The 24,410-nt window shown below is 44.8% G+C and overlaps 1 protein-coding gene across 1 annotated transcript in view; it reads right to left on the bottom strand.

The window, feature by feature from the left end:
* Positions 1-1,669: 1,669 nt before the first annotated feature.
* The window catches only part of SEL1L3 (SEL1L family member 3), a 60,109-nt gene continuing 37,368 nt past the window's right edge, over positions 1,670-24,410 (bottom strand). The window contains exons 12-23 of the mRNA XM_056855104.1: positions 23,153-23,293; positions 20,821-20,883; positions 18,829-19,005; positions 17,186-17,313; positions 16,873-16,956; positions 13,130-13,220; positions 12,944-13,028; positions 11,513-11,622; positions 10,914-11,041; positions 8,472-8,574; positions 8,311-8,386; positions 1,670-1,839 (exon numbers count right to left, since the gene is read on the bottom strand). Coding sequence (XP_056711082.1) covers positions 1,670-1,839; positions 8,311-8,386; positions 8,472-8,574; positions 10,914-11,041; positions 11,513-11,622; positions 12,944-13,028; positions 13,130-13,220; positions 16,873-16,956; positions 17,186-17,313; positions 18,829-19,005; positions 20,821-20,883; positions 23,153-23,293 — 1,356 coding nt within the window. The remainder of the gene's footprint in view (positions 1,840-8,310; positions 8,387-8,471; positions 8,575-10,913; positions 11,042-11,512; positions 11,623-12,943; positions 13,029-13,129; positions 13,221-16,872; positions 16,957-17,185; positions 17,314-18,828; positions 19,006-20,820; positions 20,884-23,152; positions 23,294-24,410) is intronic.

Genomic DNA, 24,410 nt, shown 5'->3' with positions numbered 1-24,410 from the left:
AATGAGGAGCGGATGCTGCTTGCCATATAAATCTGTTTCTATAAATCTTTCTCTATTTTTTCCTGTCCCTAGGCAACTTAATTGTTTTCTTATTATTTTCTTATCACATGCCCTCGCGTAAAGATAAAATCGGTTCCAACAGCAAGAATCAGGGTGAAAAGTTGACCGAGAAAAGATAAACCAGGGAAAAAACAGATTCAGATTAGACAGCACATTTATACCGATAGAAAAATAATTTTGTTTACTATTGTATATAAAGCGGAACAAGAGAAGTACATTTGACGACCAAAACTCATTTTGCATAGCAGGGGATATCAGCAGAAGTATTGTGACACAAGAGCTCAGGCATCGACACGTGAACTCTCAGAATGTCTTCTCCTTTTCCTGGAGCATTTACGTGGTATTGATTCAAAGTGCTTTGAATGAGTGACAAGTTGATCCCTTCGACTCCATCTCGGTACTGTTTCATGGCATTTAAGGTCCTTTTCACACAAGTTGGGCCCACGTCCCCACCCTGTGTCAGATGTTACACAATCAGATGTGAGTTGTGGGTACTCCTCAATTCCTGTGTGTACAATGCCCAGTTAGGCTCATATGTGTTCCCAGGGATACACACAAGTTTTCCCAACAGCCTCAACAGCACACCCCTGGTAGAGACAACTTAGCAGGCAACCAACAATATTTTACCTCCAAGAAAGGACCAGCTAGTATTTCTACAGCTACGAGAGCTTTATGGGATTCTTTTTTACAACAGTGCCAGAATACCAACAAGATGTTGCTTTCTGATATGATTTCTGGTGACTGATGTAACTTTCCCCTCAATTTTCAGACCTTTTAAACTGAAATTGTAAAAAGTGCTTGGATTATCTTGCTGCTGAAGCGTAAGAATACTAATTCTTGCTGAAGCACAAGAATACCCTTTAAAAACTGTAAAAATGAGCACTGTTGCCTCTTTCCCCAGAAGCAATGCTCAGCCATTCTATGCATACTGTGATTATTATTTTCAGTGTTTCCTTTAGTTCCCTGAATAAAGAATTCCTTTCTTCCTCAATAGTGTTTTAAACACCTGCCTTTCGTAATTTTCCAAAACACAGGGAAGACGGTGTTGTTGTGGCACAGTTACCATCCATCTCTTACATGTGTAATAGATGTGATGCTATTGCTTTGGAAACCACAGTTGTTCTTGGTATCCCCAACAAAAGCTAAAACGAGGTTGGCTAATTTGTTGATTGATTGTCTAGGTAAGCCCTGATATGTCCAAGCTAGCTAAGTTAATGAGGGGAAAACCCTGATCCCTTTTAAACAGAACAGAAATCCCTTTCCCCACTGATTAATTTCACCTCTACACAGTTTCTGAATCTGAAAATAAATTATCTTGATTTCTGAAGGAGACTTCTATGTTTAAAGGCCCTTCTTCCCAGAATCAGTCTTTCGTCTCGGTAAATAAACTTTGGATGAAACCATCGAGGCTGTTCCAAACTCGATCAAACGAGATTGTGGGGCATGGAGCACTTCATCAGCATTAGAGTCTGTTTCTACAGTGAAATCTGAATCTTTTCCTCCAGCACCATGGGAAAAAATCAGGGGGCCTTTTGCCGTTGACCAAAAAGGAGGGACAGTTTTGTCTTCAGATGCCATCACAACACTGCTTACTGGGGAAACAACATTTTCAGCTGCTGGAGTGCACGTGCTGAGGACCTAAGCCATTCTCTTCTGAATTATTTGTAGCAGTAGACTCTTCTGGCTTGGCTGAGCTGGTCTCGTCTGTATTTTCTTCTGTGGAAGAATATTCAACTGGAGTTTCTTCAGGCGATAATAACGTTGGGGCCTGAGAAACTGCTAGAAAGCACAATAATATAAAGTCAATATCTGGATATGAACGAGGACTGGTATTTTAAAGAGCTTATTATTCAAAGACAGCACCAGCATCCAAACCCTTGATCCAAAGATCCTCCAGTCTGGTAATCTGTTCTAACACCAGTTGTCATCTGTGCAGGGAGAAAGGCACAGGGTTGCCAACCTCCAGTTGGGGGCCTGTAGATCACCTGAAACTGATCTCTAGAGTACACTGATCAGTCCCCCTGGAGAAAATGGCCATTTTGGAGGATGGACTCTATATACCACTGAGGTCCCTCATCTCACCAAACCCCACCCTCTCCACCTGCAATCAACAGGAATTTCCTAGCTTGGAGTTGACAACCCTAAAAAGGGGAGCCTCTAGCTTCAATCCTCCATGCCCTAACTAGGTGACTGGTATAGTCAAGGTTGGTTACAGCCACCATCTGGTAGAATATTTATTTATTTTTCAATTTTATATCCCGCCCTACCCAGCAGAGCCGGGCTCAGGGCGGCTTATATAACATCAGTTAAGCGCCAACAAATATGTTAAAACTGCAATAAAATCATGTTAAAAACTCTATAAAAATATAGAAACATGCCCCAACATAGTCCATAAAACATCCACAAGATGTACAGGATGGCGTGCCCAGTAGCATGTAGTCTACGGTAGGGCCAGCAAGCAGTCAGAAACACCCCCACACACACACACACACACACCTAGATTGTAATAAGATTAAATAAAAGCATGGGGGAGGGGAAAGGTGAGCACAGGGATCCAGTCCAGTGTGCGCAGTCTCTGACAATGAATTCTGTGCATACAAGAGTGTCTGGCTCCTTTGTCCAGGGATGTGGCGCTCTCTAGCATTCCTCTTTCTCTCAGCAGGCCATGAAAGGGCCTCAGTTACCAGGAAGGGAAAGATGCTTACATCCTATCCCCTCTCTTCTGGTTGCCATGGTCCTCTCACCTGTACTAGAATGGTAGAATCCTGAAAGCTATGCACTTGGCCCCTGAATTTAGGCACCCCATGATTTTTTTTTAATTTATGTAATTTATAGTCTGCCTTTCTCACTTGGACTCAAGATAGATTACACGGCGTGAGTCAATACAATAGACAGGATGGGGTATTCAACGAAAAATGCAATAGTATTAGGGTTGTAGAACCAATCAGACATCCAAAAACATAACTGAAGTGTAACGTGACACATTAAATGATACAAAAATTACACAGTAGGATCCTAGTTTCAGTAAGCTGAACACAGTAGGATAGACCACAGTCCCTAATAAACTATCTAAGTAACTTTAGTTCACTACAATTTAGTACAGTACAATTCTATTGCATGCATAGAATAGTTCTCTTGAATAATTCAGTTTTGCATAGTTTGTGGAAAGCCAGGAGAGCGGGAGCCTTCCTGACCTCCTCAGGCAGGCCGTTCCATCAGGCGGGGGCCACAATGGAGAAGGTATGTGTTGATTTTGTCCATTTGCAGGTTGGCCCCTGCAGAAGACCTTGCCCCAGTGAGCAAAGCTGTCATGGTGGTGCATAAGGGGAGAGGCGGCCTCACAGATACGCTAGGGGTGACGGCGGTGGTGGTGATTTTGCAATTTTTTCTCTCCCTGTAATTTGTCTTAAGCTCCCACTTGGTTTACAGAGGTGTCCTATGAACACATTAAACTGCCTTATAATGAGAAAGATCTTTGGTCTAATCTTAAAGAGAACTGTGCAAGGGATTCTGAGTGACATTTGGACCTTGTTGGGCCCTACTTTTTCCAATGAGATTACCCTCTGTTGTTTGTTTCTTCTTTCCAGAATGTAAACTGCTGTTATTGAACTGCCCGCAGCAATCAAACTAGTGTCTGTGAGCATCTCAGCATCCAACACCAAAGGCTAACAAGTCTTTAGATCCTGACCTGGAACACCTGTTTTTTTCCCTCCTTTGTTCCTTAATGTTTGTAATATCTAGCCTGATGAAGAGTTCTGAGAAGCTCGAAAGCTTGCACAATGTTTTGTGCTCTTTGTAAGGCTGCTAACCTCTGGGTGGTGGCTAGAGATCTCCTGGGATTACAGCTGATCTCCAGGCAATGGAGATTAGTTCACCTGGAGAAAATGGCCACTTTGGAAAGTGGACTCTTTAGCATTATACCCCATTGAAGTCCCCCCCCCCCCTCTCCTAAATCTTGTCCTCCTCAGGCTCCTGGTATTTCCCAAACATCTGATATTTCCCAACCCGGCGCTGGCAACCCTCACCTTTTTGGTGGGCCCTAATAAAAGGAATCACATGGATTTTGTAACTTTCTCAGAAGTCCTTTCCGGGCTGTAGTTGTGATTCCTGTTGGAAACAACAGGCTACGGTAGCGGATTCTGGCCTAAGTGTTGCTTAAAAATGAATCCACTCACAATTGCCTCTCTAGGCATGCCAGTTTCATTTAATCTCTACAGAAGGTTTTAAATTGCCACATGGTTGCTAACTTGCGAAGTGAGATGCGGAAGACACTGAGCTCCTTGTCTCCGTGTTTCATTTTTGTGTACAGTTCCAAATCAAGATCCATCAATCTGAAAGGAGTTCCCTTCAAGGTATGTGACCTTAAAATGGCACCATAAAACAATTAGCCCATGCCAGAAGACAAGAAGCTGGAGAGTTGTAAACGAAATTATTTGTTCTTGCTACCCACTATCTTGCCATGTTAATATTCTACTAAAGATCCTTTTTTTTATTTAATGCAATGGGATGCTTTAGTTGACTATGGCTGTAAACAGGTTGAAACCAGTTATTGACAACATTCAGACTTCCTACGCTCAAAAAAAAGAATGCTAACTACAAGTCTTGTTAAAAGGCAATGATAATATCAGTTGAAGAAACTATACAATTTTTTTAAAAAAACTAGAAAAGCTGCTGTAATCCTATCTTTTTTGCTTCAAGGATTTGAGTGAGAGATTCCGAAACGGTATACAGAGTAAATTCCAGAAAAATGCTTAGTAGCAGCAAGCACACAAAACACTGTGGCATTTCAGATTTAGGCAATTTGAAAAAGAGATGAATGTATGAAACTTCCTTCTACCAGATCAGGCCACTTAGCATTGCCTATTCTAATTAACAAGATTTCTGGCAGGGTATCAGCTTTTGTGAGCCACAGATCACTTCTTCAGATATCTGAAGAAGTGAGCTGTGTCTCACAAAAGCTCATACCCTGCCAGAAATTTTGTTAGTCTTTAAGGTGCTACTGGACTCTTGCTCTTTTCTATGGCTACTGACAGACTAACCTATTCTGATTGGAAGTGTTTCTCCAAGATCTATTCATTGGAGCCCCTGAGTATGATGCAATTGTATGATGCAATTTGGAAGCGGGGGGGAAAGGAGTAGGTGCAATCTCTTCTAGAAGATTCCTAAGGGGGAAGGATCTAATTGGTTGAAGTGTATCATCTTATGTTGTAGGCAAAACTCTATAATTGGGTATAGGGGTTTAGAGTGGGCTCTCTTTCTCTCTTTCCTGTTTGTCCCTTTGCCTGCCTACCTGATGCCTGTACCTGATCCTTAAACTAGTATGCTATATTGTCCCATAAATTGGATTGTTTTTCTGCTCACTATTATCAGATTGTTCACAGAAGATATACCATCTTCACTGCGAGTATTCTATGTGTTATGTAGTTAGCTTTGGTATTTTATCACTCTTGGACCTAACAGTGATTGTACTGGAATTTTAATTATTTGGGTTTTAAAATCTTTAGACATTAAATTTCTCTGTATAATATCTGGTTTGGTTCCTGTGTGGGCAGAAATAATTTTGGAACTCGCAAGGAAGTGATTTGGCGGCTTTGCCAGGTTTTGGGGAGGTTGCTTAGGGTTCCAGGTGTTGGGACCAGGAACAACATCCCTGTAGGGTAGTTTCAGTCCTGATACTGAGAACCAAAGAACATAAGAAAAGCCCTGCTGGATCAGACCAAGGCCCATCAAGTCCAGCAGTCTGTTCACACAGTGGCCAACCAGGTGCCTCTAGGAAGCCCACAAGCAAGACGACTGCAGCAGCATTGTCCTGCCTGTGCTCCACAGCACCTGATATAACAGGCATGCTTCTCTGATGCTGGAGAGAGAATAGGTATGCATCATGACTAGTCTCCATTTTGACTAGTAGCCATGGATAGCCCTATCCTCCATGAACATGCCCACTCCCCTCTTAAAGCTTTCCAAGTTGGCAGCCATCACCACATACTGGGGTAGGAAGTTCCACAACTGAACCATGCGCTGTGTGAAGTGGGTTAATCATGGGATTTTCTGTATGCACAGAATATGTGAGTGTGTAAAGTGCCTTCAAGTCGCAGCCGACTTATGGCGACCCCTTTTGGGGTTTTCATGGCAAGAGACTAACAGAGGTGGTTTGCCAGTGCCTTCCTCTGCACAGCAACCCTGGTATTCCTTGGTGGTCTCCCATCCAAATACTAACCAGGGCTGACCTGCACAGAATATACTGTACTATTAATCCATGGCTATTCCTGATTCAAAAACAAGAAATATATTAATGTAATACCTTTTATTAGGACTGACCAAATTGACACAAAACACTGTGAAAGGTTTTGAGCTCCCCAGAACTCTTCATCAGGCTGGATGTTACAAAAGCAGATTTTTCAGGGAACAATATTAAGCCCTGATCTTACATGCATCCCCTGTGAGAAGCTAACCCTCCTGGTTTAGCCATCCCTACGGTAATACTCTGTCTAGAGCCCCGTGGTGCAGAGTGGTAAACTTCAGTACTGCAGTCAAAAGCTCTGCTCACGACCTGAGTTCGATCCTGACGGAAGTCGGTTTCAGGTAGCTGGCTCAAGGTTGACTCAGCCTTCCATCCTTCTGAGGTCGGTAAAATGAGTACCCAGCTTGCTGGGGGTAAAGGAAAGATGACTGGGGAAAGCAATGGCAAACCACCCTGTAAACATAGTCTGCCTAGTAAACGTCAGGATGTGACGTCACCCCATGGGTTAGTAATGATCCGGTGCTTGCACAGGGGACTACCTTTACCTTTTTAGTACTCTGTCTATCTTTGCCTCTGGTAAACAGGGAGATCTGAGTTCACATCCCTGGTTGAAAACCTACGGAGATCCAGGGCCAACCCTCTAATGACCATAAATCTAAATATGTGCCAGTCAGAAAGTTTCAGCCCAGTCAACCTCACAGGGTTGTTGTGAGGATAAACAGGTAAACAGAAAGATCTAAGTTCACATCCCTGATTGAAAACCTAGGGAGATCCAGGGTCAAACCTCTAATGGTCATAAATCTCAGCGGGTGACCTTGGACTGGTCAGAAACCCTTAGCCTAATCAACCCCCCAGGGTTGCTGTAAGGATAAACAGGTAACCAGAAAGATCTAAATTCACATCCCTGGCTAAAAGCTTAGGCTGTAATCGAATTTGTCCCTTGTCCTGTCTCACGTTTTATCACTCCGCGTTCAAAAAACTGAACGCATGGACAGTGACAAACAAATGGGGTTGCAGCAGTGACGGCAGCTCCCTTCCGCCCTCTGGACCCGTGCCTCTCTCTCCCCCTCTCCCCCCACCTGCTCCCACGCCCTCCTCCACCCCCTTCAGCACCAGCCAGCAACCCAGCCCACCTCAGAGCAGCCTGCTGCCTGGAGCCTCGTCGTCAGAGGTGAAGCGGTGGCTCCTTCTGGCGCCAGGGCTGCACACTTCCAGCCGCTGCAAACCTCCACCCAGCAACCTTTTGTCATGTAGAGGCTGTGGCGGCTGGAAGTGTGCGGCCTTGGTGCCGGAAGGGGCCGCCGCCGCTTCACCTCTGACGGTGGGGCTCTGGGCAGCAGGCTGCAGGCTGCTCTGAGGTGGGCTGAAATGCCAGCTGGTGCTGGAGGGTGGGAGTGGAGGAGGGCGCGGGGGCAGGGGAGGAGAGAGGGGCATGGGTCGGAGGGGGAAAAAGGAGTCACCACTGCTGCTGCCGCCGCAGCCGGAGCCAGGTGGTTGCTACAGCAAGGGAGTTTACCGGCATTCTGAAACGCACCAGCCAACTCTAGCGGCTGTAGCCGAACACCCATTTAAATCGGGACAATACAGGACTTTTAAAACCTGCAGAAGTCCTGGAAATGGGTGGGTCGATCCTGCAACCGGGTGCCGACCATGGGTTCTTACTTTGCAAGTTCACTATAAAGGGGGACAAGACGGCCGTGCGTTAATGGCCTTGGGAAGATCCAGGGTCAACCGTCTAATCGCCATAAATTTCAGTAGGTGACCTTGGGCTGGTCAGATACTCTCAGACTAATCAACCTCACAGGGTTGTTGTAAGGATAAATGGTCGAGGGGGGAATGATGTAAACTGCCATAAGTCCCTGGGGGGAAAGTCCCGTGAATGGATCTTCCATTGTGGCTTTTTACAGTAAAAAAAAACCCCAGTTGTATGGGTGTGTGTGTGTCTTAATTCATGGCTGCAGTGCTGAGCCCCTTGCGTGCATTTCAGCTTGACGATGCCATTCACTTACCCAGCAGAGCCGGAGAACACTGCATGACAAAATTAACCACCAATGCAGAGATGATGAAGGCACCCAGGAAGTAAATCTGCAGTCAATTGCAAAGTAGGCATTAGTTACGGCCTTAAAATGCTAGGCGTTCAATCAAAGGACAATGGGCTTCTTGTACGCACCAGAACAGAATGTAAAACGTCCTTCAAAAAAATCCTCAGGTGAAGATAAAGGGAAGCTAGCATACATGGGCTAATCGATTCTTGGTTGCTATGATTCCAACACCTATGGACAACAATACACAAGTCACTGACATATAATATAAAAGCCAATTATCAAGGTTCTCTCTAGAGGAGACAGGAAACAGAACCCAGCCTGGCAGCTATGCAGAGGACGGGGATTCATCATGCTGTTAGGCACAGGCTTGTGATTCTTGTGAGAGCCAGCATGGGGTAGTGGTTAAGAGCGGTGGATTCTAATCTGTAGAACCGGGTTTGATTCCCCACTCCTCCACATGAGCGGTGGATTCTAATGTGGAGAACTGGGTTGGTTTCCCCACTCCTACACCTGAAGCCTGCTGGATGACCTTGGGCTAGTCACAGTTCTCTTCGAGCTCTCTCAGCCCCACCTACCTCACAAGATGCCTGTTGTGGGGAGAGCAAGGGATGGCGCTTGTAAGCTGGTCTGATTCTCCTTAAAAGGTAGAGAAAATCCGCATATAAAAACCAACTCTTCTTCTTAAGGGGTCCATCAGGCCAGAGACCAAGGGTGTGTCTTCCTTTTTGTGCAGAGTGAATGGTTCCCATCAATACTTGTGGAGAAAGACAAAGTGGTGCCCTGAGAGGTGAAAACTGGGGCTGGATAGGGGATGTGCCATTGTGCAGACACCCACCCTGTGGTGGGTATGCTGTCTTTCAAGGACGCTTGTCTGCCTTTGTGGATGTTCTCATTGAAAAGCCTTCAAAAGTTTCTAAGGAAGACTAGAGTTCCTCAGAACATAGTTTGAAAACCACTGTTTTAGGCCTCTTCAGTACAGCACTGTGGTTAGACAGTTGGATGAGGGCTATGAAGACCTGGATGGCACACTCTGCCATGAAGCTGACTGGTTGGCCCTGGGCCAGCCATTCTCTTTCAGAACTCCTGAATTGAGGAGGGGAGAGCCGTGTTGGCTGCCCTGAATTCCTGGGAGGAACAGCAGAATAACCCAATAGGCCAGGGGTGTTGAACTCGTTTGTTACAAGTGCCGGATATGACATAAACATCACTTGGTTGTGCCTGGCCATGCGTACCATAAAATTTAATGCCAGAGGCACAAACTTTATAGAAGACACATTATTTAAATAATGATATTATTTTTACTTTATATTTTACTTAAAATACAAACACGCTTAAAAAAATAACACTCTTAGGCCATTTATGCTTGGTAATTAGCAGCGCGTTCCAGGTTGAATTGCCCAGCATATTTTTTTGAATTTTTCACGCTGAAACGTCATTCTGGAAGTGACTGCAAAGCCGGCGCATACCTGCTTCGCATTACTTAAGACCCCCTTTAACAGGACCTTTGGTGTTTGCTCCACCCCCGTCGCGAAGAATCCCCTGAAGGAACCATGCAAAATAACAGCGGCGAGTTTGCTATGCACATGCTAACAGCTATGTAAACAGGAACGAAGGAGCAGGTGAGTGAAGGGGGGTGGGATTTCTCCTTATGCGTCAGGACCGTGAATAGGCATTTTTAAAGTCACATTTTAAAAAAGAGCTTTGAGCAAGCATCAAAATTGACCATGCATAAATGGCCTTACAGTATTTTCTTTTATTTAACAGTCTTTGATCATTGACACCTCGGGACTGGGAGAGGTGGCTGCCTCAGCTAGTGAGCCTGCAGCGGACTTGCCAGCCCAGATCGGGATTGGGGGGAGGTGGCAACCTCAGTTGGCCAGCCCAAAGCAGGCTGGCCATCCCAGACTGGGGGCCATCTTGGCTGGTTCGCTGGCTGGATAAGAGCCCTCAAGGGGCTGGATCTAGCCCTCGGACCTTATGTTTGATACCCATGCAAAAAACAGAGGACTACTACCAGTTGGACTGAGAGAGACAGGTAAATTTCTGATTTGGAATAAGGAAGGTTCATAACATGAGGTGTCAGGAATGACTTTATTGTTGCTGGTTTTATTGAGTCTAGGTGTTATATTTTCATACGGCTTTTAAACAAAGCATGCACATTGCCTTGAATACTCCTTTGTTAGAAGAACAAAACAAGATTACTCAAGTCTAGTCTATAACTAATGGGAAATCAATGTGTGCATTTATTTATTTAAATCCCAGCTTTCTCCCCTGCTGGGGCACAAAGCGGCTGAGAACATTGCTCTCCCCTCCTCCATTTTCTCACAACAACAACCCTACGAGGTAGATCAGACAAAATGTATGCAATGTACCCATGGTCACTCAGCGAGTTTCCATGGTAGAACTGGGGATTTGAACAAGAGTCTCCCAGGTTCCTAATCCAACAGTCCACCCACCACGTCACACCGGCTCTCAATGGAACATAGTTTAAAATTATCCATAAAGAAGCAGGAGCCAGAGTCAAATACTTTATCTGCAACAGAAGGCATGAAAGAGAACAGCCTCACCTTTCGTAAAGAGTCTGAAGAATAGAGATATTACTGGAATCAGTGGTCCTGTCGATATCTAAATGATCTAAAATATGATCAGGGATGGGATAACCTTCTTCCAGCAGAAGGGCCAAGTTAAAGAACCCCTGAAAAAAAAAAAAGTACAATATATTATTAGTAGATCACAATGGGTAGCCGTGTTAGTCTGTCTGTAGCAGTAGAAAAGAGCAAAAGTCCAGAAGCACCTTAAAGACTAACACAATTTCTGGCAGGGCAGGAGCTTTCGTGAGCCACAGCTCACTTCTTCAGATACGGGTATCTGAAGAACGGCGGCTCAGCTTCCGAGATCTTATGAGATCTGGCTATATCATGCCCCCTTCACTCCTGCAAATTCTCTGATAGACCATTATGTAAACTTATCTAATACTTTGCTATGGTATGTAATATTAGCCTCTTTGTTCATTAAGGGTAAAGCTGCTATTTGTGTGAAATTTAGGAGGGGTTCAAGAGCCACACCCTGGACCTCCAAGGGCCCAATAAAGCCTTACGTCACATCCTGTTGATCAGTGCAGGCAGTGGGCAATTTTGCTTTTGTGTCTTAACTAACAGCAACTTACCTGTGCATCTCCATCCACTGCTGCTTGGGCATACATTTGTACTGAAATATCGAAGTCCTTGGATTGGTTCTGATATCCGTAGTAGTAGATATCTCCTACCTTTAAATAAGCTATGGAAATAAATAGCAAGGTTCATGTATTGTAGATTAATGAAAACTCTCAAAAGACAGGGCTTTACCGCATTCTCATTTTCCTCGCTTGTGAATTCCTGTTTCTTCCCGGGGGGGGGGGGGGTCCTGCTCTGCACGTGTTTGCTTCCTCTAGTGGTCACTTTGATATCACACAGGTTTATGTCCGGCATAAAAACCAGCAGTTTAAATCTGCAGAGAAATATGCTGGATATAAACCTGTTTGATATTGAATTGTCCATAGAGTTTCTGCGGAGGTTGCTACAGCGTCGGAGGGCGATTGCCCTCAGCTTATCGGAGGGCAGCCTGGTGGATTGGTGGGATTTTACCTGCCACCACCGGGCACCTGGCAACCCTATTGTAATCCGAGGAGAATTCCAGCCATCACATGGAGGTTGGCTACCCTATTTCAGTGGGAAAACAGCTGGGGAAGAAAGGGTGAAAGCGTCTCTCTCCAACGCTCCTCTCTCTCTCTTGAAAAAGCAGTCCAAATTAGCTGCATTTGGAAAAGAAAACAATTTTAAAAATATTGTCAAAGGCTTTTACGGTCAGAGTTCATCAGTTCTTGTAGGTTATCTGGGCTGTGTGACCGTGGTCTTGGTATTTTCTTTCCTGACGTTTCACCAGCAGCTGTGGCAGGCATCTTCAGAGGAGTAACACAGAGAGGAGTAACAGTGTCTTCAGTGTTACTCCTCTGAAGATGCCTGCCAGAGCTGCTGGCGAAACGTCAGGAAAGAAAATACCAAGACCACGGTCACACAGCCCAGATAACCTACAAGAATTGATGAATTTTTAAAATGCTCAGCAAACTTCTCCATCCAGTTCCAAACTCTATATTTTTTCTCTCTTCCCAGCTAACTGTAAAGATTGCAGACGAGATTCCTTTCATAGCTAAGCAAGGCAGGTGGGTTTTGATTAGGGTTGCCAGCTCTGAGTTGGGAAATACCTGGAGATTTTGGGGGCGGAGCCTGGGGAGGGTGGGGTTTGGGGAAGGGAAGGGCTTCAGTGGGGTACAATGCCACGGAGTCCACCCTTCAAAGTAGCCATTTTCTCCTGGGGAGCTGATCTCTGTTGGCTGGAGATCAGTTGTAATAGTGGGAGATCTCCAGGACCCACCTGGAAGTTGGCAAACCTAGTTATGACCCGAATACCAGTGGCTAGGATTAGCCACCTGTCGGCAGAGGCTCTTGATGAGAATCCTGCTACTTGCTGTCAAGTATCTGGCTATAGCAAAGGAGAAAGCCATTTTGCATTACCAAAGAGCCCACCTGTAATGCTATCTTTGAGAAGTTATTGTACGTACCAAACGACGGAGCGTTGTTTTGATAAACTGAAAAATTATAGTATCTCCAAACGCAGTCCATAGCCAAGTACCTTTTTGCCACATTCTGGGAGGGGAGAGGGAGGGAGGAAACAGGGCTCAGATGGCTCGACAGGCAACATTTTAAAAGATTTAAAGCAGAAAGAGATTGTGAAAACATCTACTTACTGGCCTCTCTTCGCAGAGATGTGCCAGATTTGTCTGCGACACTTCAATCCCGGTCTCTGCAGACAGAATGTAATACAGGAAGGCTTCATGCCTACAACGTGGGAGGCATGACAGAGTCAAAAACTGCACAATGAAGATAATAAAACATTGGTGTGGTTTTCAAGTAGGGTTGTCAGGTCCCTCTTTGCCACCGGCGGGAGGTTTTGGGGGCGGAGCCTGGGGAGGGCAGGATTTAGAGAGGGGAGGGACTTCAATACCATAGAATCCAATTGCCAAAGCGGCCATTTTCTCCAGGGGAATGGATCTCTATCACCTGGAGATCAATTGTAGTAGCAGGAGCTCTCCAGCTGGTACCTGGAGGTTGGCAACCCTATTTACAAGCTGTATTTCGGGGAACTATCTTTGGAAACTTATCAAGGCTTTCTTAGATGATTGGTAATGACAGAGGGACTTCCCTGAAAGACCCCTGACCTACCATTGCGGCTTTCCTTCTGCAGCTGCAGAAGGGTGTCGGGTGCCTTCTCCCAAGGCAATGAGGAATCCCAACAGGCCAGACCACGGCTTCCTTGGTGCTCCTTAGTGGCGTCTGCACCTTGCAGTGGTGTGCACCCCAAAACACTCTCAAATCACTTACAAACCAAGGAGTCCCTGAGAAGACAAATCTATGTAGAAAGAGTTCCTGGAAGTAAGAAAGTTTGAGAAGCACAGGTTTAAAAGCTCCCCGATTTTAAAGGCATAGCTAGGGTGGTCTACTTCCAGGAGGTGGCTGAAGAACTCCAGGGATTACAGCTGATCTCCAGGCGAGAGAGATCACCAGGAGAAAACGGACACTTTGAAAGGTGGACTCTATGGCATTACACCCCATTGAAGTCCCTCCTCTCCCCAAACCCTGCCCTTCTCAGGCTCCACCACCTCCAGGTATTTCCAAACTCAGAGCTGGAAACTGTAGGCATAACGGTGGCATGACCCAATTAAGGTTGTGCAAATTCACAGGGAGGATTTTAAATACACTGGGGGCGGGGGCTGAATACTTTCCCTCCTAGGCTTTCTTCCTTGCCCCTTGCAAACATCTCTCCCCAGACATTTCCCCCCCAGTGAGGTTAATGTCCAGTCCCTCTGGGGGGAAAGCGGCTGGGATGAAGAGTTCTGTCCTCCTCTCTAATTCACCAATGCTACAAGTCCTATGCCCATGTACCCTCTTCCTGCGGCTTTATATGAATTCAGCAGTGACCTGATTCTACACACAGATCTTCTGTGGCCCTAACAGTCTGTCAGCAGGGTTAGGAATGCAACCCTCAGTATCTCTAAAGAAACAGCTACCTCTGCTGGCCAAATCAGAAACAGGCAAACAGCTGTTAACTTGGTTGAGCTTTGTCAAGCTTTCTCCTGTTTTTATTTGGGTGCTTTCCTTGCAGAGTTCAGCTGTTTTCTATAATTATATTTCTGGCACTCTTACCAGCTTTAAAGGGAGGGAAGGCAGCATGGAGTAGCCCGATCTCATCAGATCTTGGAAGCTAAGCAGGTCAGCCCTGGTTAGTACTTGGATGGGAGACCACCAAGGAATACCAGGGTTGCTTTGCAGAGGCAGGCAATGGCAAACCACCTCTGTTAGTCTCTTGCCTTGAAAACCCCATAAGGGGTCGCTATAAGTCAGCTGCGACTTGATGGCACTTTACACACACACACAAGCTTTAAAAGGAGGTCAGACAGATTCCTGAAGGTTAGGTCTATCAATGGCTACTGGCCATGGTGACTAAAGGGAATTTCCACATTCAGCGGCAGCAAACCTCTGAATCCCAGTGCCAGGAGTCAACATCAGGGAAGGTCTTGGCCTCTGTGCCCTGTTGTTGGCCCTCCAGAGTAACTAGTTGGTCCCTGTGTGAGACAGGATGCTGGATTAGATGGACCACTGGTCTGATCCAGTAAGGCTCTTCTCATGATCTTACCTTCCATACCAAGAGAGTGTGCTACACGGGATCCTCTCGATATGCGCCATTACAATTTGGTGTGACCAGGGTGGGGGTGCATATTTTCCAGCTTCAGTACACCTGATCAGAATAGGGCTGCCATACCCCCAGTGGGGTGGGAGATCCCCCATCCCCATACATGTTGCCTGCCACCACTTGGAGGGGCAGCAGGAGATTTTTGTGTAATGCAGCCTCGTGTACTTACCGGACGTTCTTACCAGAAGTGACGAAGGGTAGCTCTAGGAATCACCAGTTTATGATAGAGTTTCTGGTGATTCCCTTGTCACTTCTAGTAAGAACTTCTGGTCAGTTCATGAGGCTGCATTAAAAAAAATATTATTCCATGATGCTGCAACCCCCCACCCAACCCTCCTGCTAGCTGCCACGGCCTACACTGCCTGGCAACACTGGCACCAGAAACCCAGATGTTTGCGTGCAAGCATTCGGATGTACTGAAGCATTGCCCTAGTCCCACAACATGGTTGTTGCAGGCATTGGAAGGATGGTGGGTAGTATGCTCTATGTCAGGTAGGAATGCCAAAAATGTAAAAACTCCATAAGGATTTTGGCACAGTCTTTTGTAGAATGCAGGGCCTGCAAAACGGAGATATTCCGCCAGGCCTAAAATTGAGGACCACAACGGTGTATTATCAGAGCTGGCCTCCCTACCCCCCCTTCCTTCATGGTGCTGTCAAGCTACATTTGGGGGCCTGGACTGTTTCATCAGGCCACCATGGCCCTTGCACCCTTGAGTAGCACCATTTGTTTTAATTGGGGTCCCCTGCTGACCAGGCCTGTCTAGTGGCTGCGACTGGAATGAAATGCCATCTTGTTTTATTGTAAAACGAAGCATGAGGAGTTTTTAAAGTATGTTTTAATGGCTGGATGGCCATCTGTTGGGAGTGCTTTTATTGTGGGATCCCGCATGGCAGGGGGTTGGACTGGATGGCCCTTGTGGTCTCTTCCAACCTTGTGAACTTATGATTATATGTTTTAATTGATGTTTTAATGATTATGTTGTGACCCGCTCTGAGCCCGACTTGCCGGGAACGAGGGCGAGATATAAATGCAAATAATAAACAAACAAATAAATAAATATTTAATTGGCTGGTATTTGGAATTGGTTTTAATGCTTTGAAGTTATTGATGGTTTTATTGTATTGTATTTATTTGTGGTGTTAGCCGCCCTGAGCCCGGCCTCGGCCTCGGATTGAGGGTGGGGTATAAATGGAAATATAAACAAACAAACAAACAGTGTGGCAGCACATTTACCTGTAAGAACGTGGACGAAGAAACCCGGGATTTGGGCCACCACTAAAAAGTTGTCCGTTGTCACTTAGCTTATTAGGAGCACAATTTCCTGCCTGAAGTGCTATAGTGCCTTGGGGGGTGGGGGTGTCTGAATTGCCAGGTTACACTGGGCTAACTTTAGGCTCCCCACGCTGCTTTCGGCTCTCCTTGTGAGGAAAAAAACCTCTTTTTTCCCCACAAGGAGAGCCTAAAGCAGTGTGGGGACAATACTTTAATTACAGAAATGGAAGAGGAGGAAGGAGTTAAGCATTGCTGCTCCTGCGTGTCTTCCCTGATTCCATTGGCAGCCCAATAAAACTGCTTTGACATGAGAGAAGAAAAATGTGGGAGATTCTGATCACCAGTCCCTTCTGTCCCATCACATTGGACTGTCAGGTGCACAGGGAAGGCATGTTGTTCTTTCACCCTATCAGTTCAGCAGCCATGGAAAAAAAATCAATATTTACCAGCAGAATAGGAACCTACCATGACAAATCCAGATAAGCGTTGAGCGCTTTTCGGATGACGTGGCCCAAGTAGCCGTTTTTTTCTGCCACATATTTTGCCCAGCTGCAAATGAAAATCATACCATTAAAATGAAAGGTTTGCAGACACGTTTTTGGCCTGTAAATACCTACCACTCACATCCCTGCTCCAAGGAACAGATTGTAGGATTATGTATATTCTGGAGAAAACACAGATTGTTTTCTAATTATATTAATTCTGAGTTCAGATTCAGTTCTAATGAAATGAGATTTCCCCACCCCCATCCCTTGATAGTTTCTTAAGCATTATTTACATTACTGCCTTCTCGGGGTCCCTAGGAAAGCTTGGCAAGTTTCCTGTGATATAATATAGAGAGCATCGCAACGTTCCTTCCATGTGGCCACCTTCTGCGGCTTTACGGAAATAATCGGCGGCAACAGTCTGCAAAAGAAAGAAAAGGGTAGATAAGGCAACTGCTTCCAGCTAACTTTTCATCTGGTTTTTATTCATCAGAGGAGTCAGAAAAACACACTTTTAAAATAATCTAGCAAAGGGGATGAAGCTGCAAATTCGATACGCCATCATCTTCCTAACTCCCTATTGTATACTTGAGAACCAAGTTAGGAGAAATATAACTGAATCCGTGACAGCTTATTGCCAGCAAAGCCACAAACAGACATTTGTGCAGGGATTCACTGTTGACTAAGAACAGATTTTAAGAGAGCAGAAATTGGTTTGAGAGAGGCATCGCATTCCACAGTGTGAACTCATATTTCTGGTCTCCTCTGGGTGTAAACTGTTTAAAACAACAACAACAACAACCCTGAAACACCTGTTCAGTGAAACTGAAGAAGAAGAAGAGTTGGTCTTTATACCCCAATTTTCTCTAACTTTAAGGAGTCTCAAACCAGCTTACAATTGCCTTCCCTTCCTCTCCTCACAGATTTTGGCTACAGAATTTATGCTCATAAGGACTACTGCAATAACAACAGATTTCCCTGAAGAAGCCCCCTAGGTGAAACACGTAGGGAATTTTTATTCTGCGTAATAAAACATCTTTTAACCTATTTTGCAGCATTGGCCTTATTTTTATTTCCTGTTACCACCGCTCTTAACATTGTCAGTGGCAAGATTTGTTTCAATCCTTATATCCCTCCAACACTAGATATGTGCTGCTCAAGATCAACTGATCAAGGAGCTTCTAAGGGAGAAAAGGAAAAGTTACTGGTTTCTTTTTCCTCTCCCCACAACAGACACCTTGTGTGGTAGGTGGGACTGAGAGAGTTCGGAGAGAACTGTGACTGGCCCAAGGTCACTCAGTGGGCTTCATGTGGAGGAGTGGGGAAACCAACCCGGTTCTCCAGATTAGACTCTGCCGCTCTTAACCACTATACTACGCTGGCTCTGTGATGAGTATGTATGCCACAAGCAGTGATTCTGCTTTCAAACTCCCTTCAGCTCTCTGAAAAAGCAACTGCCTGTCTTCAAGCCAAAGCCTCACCTCTTTACTTGCTGGCTGTATGACAAAGAGCCTTGACAGGGCACAGAAGCCCAGTTACCTCAACTACCTCTCCTTCTCAACATGGTTAATGATGAAGAAGAAGAGTTGGTTCTTATGTGCTGACTTTCTCTACCACTTAAGGAAGAATCAAACCGGCTTACAATCACCTTCCCTTCCCCTCCCCACCACAGACACCCTGAGAGGTAGTTGGGGTTGAGAGAGTTCTAAGAGAGCTGTGACTAGCCCAAGGTCACCCAGCTGGCTTCATGTGGAGGAGTGGGGAAACCAACCCGGTTCTCCAGATCAGAGTCCCCTGCTCCAAACCACTACTCTTAACAACTACACCACGCTGGATTAAGCCCATTAATGGGGGTAGGAAATGTTCCTTGGATCCTTCCAAGTTAAGCTTTGATTGAGAACTCTAACAAATAGCAATACCAAATACTTGCACTCACGTGATTTCTACCCGTTGTTTTCGGGTGAATCCCATCTAAATAGAGGACACCGAGATTGAAGGAGGCATCGGGACTGCCCATGGCTTCAGCTTTTAACCAATATTTGGCGGCTTTTGCATAGTCTCTCTTAAAGTTATGATAATACCAGCCCAGCCCATTCATTGCCTGAGGCAGACCCTGTAGGTAAAACAAACAAGAATAAGGCAGAAATCTTACAAGCATTCATGTCTCTACTTGTCTTCACTGATGACAGAGAAATATGGTACTTAGTCCAGGCCGGGTTTTCCACACTGAGCACTGTGCTGTGCCCCCCTCTCAAGATAAAATCCTGTGATTTCCATGAGGGCGGGATGCAGGTTTTGTATCTCCTTCCATCATAGTTATAGATTAGGAAACAATGTTTACTCTATCCTATCCAGAAATTGAGTTCTTATAATAAATCAAGTATATTAGTTTGAAAAGATAAAAGGCTTCAAGTAATTTTGTTCCTGGCACACACAAACATTAGCTGGGCTTTGCTGAGCATAATAGCCTTGGAGCACTCTGCTAAATTACCAGATTATATGTGAAAAATCTAACAAGATCCAGGTTTGCGAAACTCTTCGGAGATTTAGCGATGGAGCCTGGGGAGGACAGTAGGGTTGCCAGCCTCCAGGTGGGGCCTGGAGATCTTCCGCTATTACAGCTGATCTCCAGGCAACAGGGATTCATTCTCCTGGAGAGAATGGCTGCTTTAGAGGGTGGGCTCTATGGCACTGTACCCTGCTGAAGTCCCTCCCCTCCCCCAAACCCTGCTCCGCCCCCAAATCTCCAGATTGTAGTGATTTTTGAAGCTAATTATTAATTGGTGGCTGGGCACACCCTCGCCATATTAATATTGGTTTCACAGAACACTGATTCTTTCCTTATTGAAATATTGGTTCACAATAAATTCAAGGTCTAAGAAATACTCCTGGTCAAAGTTCACTCTGTATAGTGACCTCCTTACCTCAGTGGAGCAATCTTAAAGGGATTAATTTTAATCCACTCATCCTCTGGAATGTGCACTGTCTTCCTCTACCTTGATCTCGTTAATTATTAATCGTGCTATGCTTTGCCTAAAAGTCCATTGTCTGAAAGTACTGATCAACCTCGCTATTTATTATGTGTCTTCCTTAATAAAACCCTGGGAGTTCCACTCAGATGTTAGAGCTGGTTCTCTCACTGATCAAGATACACTTGTGTGTGTTTTCCCTTCACCAGGTATTTCCCCACCCAGAGTTGGTAATCCTAGAGAACAGGGACCTCAGTGGGGTACAGTGCCGCAGAGTCCACCCTCTATTTTCTCCAGCAGAACTGATCTCTGTAGTCTGGAGATGACCTGTAATTCCTGGGGATTCCCAGGTCCCACCTGGAGGCTGATATCCCTAGAGGGGCCCCAAGCTCAATTTCTAAGGAAAGAATCTCAAGTTCCAAGGTTAGGAAAGGTCCTGGACTGAGAATTTGGCAAAATGGATTTGAAGTTGGAGAATGTTATCTCTACAACATGCCACTGAGGAGGCAATGGCTCATAGGCTGTTAGGATGGTATAAGCAAACCTTCTTTATTTGTGAAGGGAAACGTGGTTAAAAGGCTTTAAAAATGCCTTTTGGGGAAATAAATTCAACACAATTTTTATTATTTATTGAGATTTTTTTTTATGCTGCATCTCCAGGGAACCAGCTTGAAGGGGCTTAGAAAATAAAACACACTAAAAGCATAAAACCTTAACATTTGTTAATTAAAACCCAACATTTAAAACACAGCCAGGGCATAAAAACATTAATGTGAGCAGCTTAAAATGAATTGCACAGTTTTTCAGGCTCAAAGAACACCACGAAAGTAGTGTTTAAAAGATCAAGCTTTGAATTAATTTCCAGTGGAATTTCCAAGGGATGTCTATAGATGAGACCAAGGGACACAGATCTGGATGAGGCCAGTGGAAAATCCACTATATAAACTGACGTAAATTACCTTTGAAGCAGCTTTTTTCATCAGATGTAGAGCAAGTCTTTGGTTTTTTTGCACACCTTGACCCTGAACAACAAGGAAAATCCATTCAGTTCCATTTTCTGTCCATTTTCCCCATCCCACTAAAAAACGAAATTGCCTATGTCGGCTATTTGTTCGCAAATGCAAAGATGTAATTTCCACACCCATAGGATTTCTTTAATAGTTCCTAGCAGAAGAGTACTTTGCTACCCGTTCCAAGTGCTGCCCAGCTTGCCACTGCTTAAAAGACCAGGTTGTTTCACATAGTTCTGCATTCTGCGTTGTTGATGTAGTTGTACAACATCTTTTGTAAACAAATCAGCACCGTCTTTCTTTGTGGATGTGTGACAACTAGTTGGAAGCCTGTTGCTTTTTTTCAAGATATTTATCTATAACTGTGAGTACACAAGTTATCTCTTTGGGAGTAGGAAAACATAAAAATTTCTTCCATTCCTACTCAGTTTCACCTACCAATCATGAAGAAATTTACTGTTTAAATGAAAATATTTACTATTTAAAATGCTCTTTTAAAAGTCAATGCCAATTTACTATTTCATCCACAAGTTCAATGTTTTATCAAGGAATCACTGAATTAGGAGGACTGAGCAGGATAACAGAACATTGTCAATGACTGAATGTAGATTCATTAAACCTAATACATGCTTTCCAAGCCTGAATTTAAAAAAACACCTGTATAATTTCCCTTTTAAATACAGTTCCGGCCTGGGCTGTAGATACTATCCTTCTCTTCACATCAATACGTAAGACTCGACTTAAAGTTTCTTCATGAAAGACATGGGTCCTGAGGCCCTGGAGTGAGCTGCCTGAGGAGATTTTTTTATTTACTTCATTTATTCCCCACCTTTCTCCTCTCCTCCATTTTATCCTCACAACAACCCTGTTAGGTAGGTTAGGCTGCAAGCGTGTGACTGATCCAAGGTCACCTAGCAAACTTCCATGGAAGAATGGGGATTCAAACCTGGGTCTCCCAGATCCTAGTCTGACAGCAGAATTAATTACTTAAGCCCAGAAAACAAGTCCTAAAGAACAATGAAAACAAAACAAAAGTGTACAGAGAATCTTCAAATATGTAAACAGTATTTATTCGATGATCCCGACATTTTTCAACTGATCAAGAATCACAGCTAAATTGGGAGGGGAAAAATGGAACCCATTGTTGTACCCTGAAATATTTATTGTGAGTTTGGAAACAATATTCTTTACGAAATTTTACAGTGCCATCCTAAGCAGAGTTGCGTGTGTGTATTAAGTGCCGTCAAGTCGCTTCTGACTCATGGCGACCCTATGAATCAAAGTCTTCCAAAATGTCCTATCTTTGACAGCCTTGCTCAGAGCTTGCAAATTGAGGGCTGAGGCTTCCTTTATTGAGTCAATCCATCTCCTGCTGAGTCTTCCTTTTTTCCTGCTGCCCTCAACTTTTCCTAGCATGATTGTCTTTTCCATTGACTCTTGTCTTCTCATAATGTGACCAAAATACGATAGCCTCAGTTTAGTCATTTTAGCTTCTAGGGTCAATTCAGGCTTGATTTGATCTATAACCCACTGATTTGTTTTTTTGGCAGTCCACGGTATCTGTAACACTCTCCTCCAACACCACGTTTCAAAGGAATCTACTTTCTTCCTATCAGCTTTCTTCATTGTCCAGCTTTCACACCCATACATACTAATGGGGAATACGATGACATGAATTAAGTTGATCTTGGTTGCCAGTGACACATCCTTGCACTTCACAATCTTTTCTAGCTCCTTCATGGCTGCCCTTCCCAGTCTCAATCTCCTTCTGATTTCTTAGCTGCAGTCTCCCTTTTGGTTGATGATGGAGCCAAGGAATAGAAAGTCTTCAGCATAGTTACACCCTTCTAAGTAGGGTTGCCAGGTCCCTCTGTGCCACCAGGGGGAGCTTTCTGGGGTGGGGCTGGGGGCAGTGATCCCGTGCATGCAGTTGTGCGCACATGATTACATCACTTCCGGGTTTACCCTGGAAGTGTCACATTGCGCAGGACACTCCAGCACTCTCACTCCCCTAACTCTATGGAAACAATAGAGTTGGGGGGGGGAGTGCTAGAGTGTCCCCATTGCAATGCGGCGCTTCCAGGGTAAACCCAGAAGGAATGTGATCGCGTTGTGTGCAGGATCGCCAGAGATAAGAAGAAAAACTACCTTGTTTGGCCCAGTTAATTCATGGGGAATTGCCTGTCAGAACTGGGCAGTTGGTAAGTCTACTTCTAAGTCCATTGACTTCAGTGGAGTTAGAAAGGTGTGACTCTGCTTAGGATGGCAAAGCCCATCTTACCTTGAACAGCACAATGGAGAAATCATAGAGGGATACTGGGTCTTCGGTTTCCAAGGCACCCTTTGCATACCACTCAACGGCTGCTTCAGGATTTTTTTCTACTCCTTGCTGGCCCCAAAAAAGCATCTGTCCCAGCCGTTGCTGTAACAAGTCAAAAACATGAATAAATATCAAATTCTCCTGGGTTGAATACGGACCTGGGATTCCTGTCTCATTACCAATACTGATTTCTTCACACTTACTACCCCTCTGCATATCACGTCTAATCCAATCACGCCTGCTAATGTCATTTACTCACTCTTGACATTTACATGCTATTGCCATTGGGTGTCCTAATTCACTCTTCTCTACTTAAATAGATGGATCCACATTCTAACTATATCTGAAGAAGTGAGCTGTGACGCACAAAAGCTCATACCCTGCCAGAAATATTTTTAGTCTTTAAGGTGCTACTGGATCCTTGCTCTTTTCTACTGCTACAGAAAGACTAACACGGCTACCCATCATGAACTACCAAATATGACTGACTAATTGCACATTTTCATAAATGGACTAGAAAGTGCAATCTTATGCAGAGCGGCTACAGTCTGTTGATTTCAATGGGCTTAGACTGGAGGAACTCTGCACAGGATTTTGCTGTTAGGTGATCCGGAAAGACAGTGAGACATCTTCACCTGGGCGTGGTGTGACAGTCCAGGCCAATTCATAAACCACCTTCCTAGAACAGGAATCCTCCTGTATTTCAGTCCTGTGCTTCCAGGCTTGGTGTAGCAACAGGAATATTCATGCATCCTCAGCTACTGTCTCAGGCCACACATTCAATTTTTGTCATTGACGTCAGGATCACAGCCACGACCCTTATGCAGAGTTAACCCAGTTTATGTCAGTTCCTTTCACTGGGCTTAGGTTGAAGTCACTCTACGCAGAATGGCACCACAGCTCTTCCTGATGGAACTGGCGTGGGAGTCTACATGAACCAAACCACATACACATCTCTCACATATCTCTGAACCAAACCACTGATTCACATAGCTCACTGCTGCATTTTTTGACTGGCAGTGGCTCTCCCAGGAGTCTGGGGCCATTTATGCCTGGCTGCTTCGTTGCAGTCACCGATCGTTAGAGGTCGCCTCGCTCTTGCCACACATTTCCCCTGCGTTTTCTGGATGCTGGCTGAACATGAATCCAGAAAACATGGGGGAAATGCGTGAAAATGTGCAGGGAGAGCAAGGCGACCTCTGACGGTCGGAAAATGCAT

The sequence above is a fragment of the Euleptes europaea genome, chromosome 9 (genome assembly GCF_029931775.1).
Source record: "Euleptes europaea isolate rEulEur1 chromosome 9, rEulEur1.hap1, whole genome shotgun sequence".
NCBI lineage: Eukaryota > Metazoa > Chordata > Lepidosauria > Squamata > Sphaerodactylidae > Euleptes > Euleptes europaea.
The sequence above is the reverse complement of the archived record's forward strand: the minus strand, read 5'-3'. Positions and strand labels throughout refer to the sequence as shown.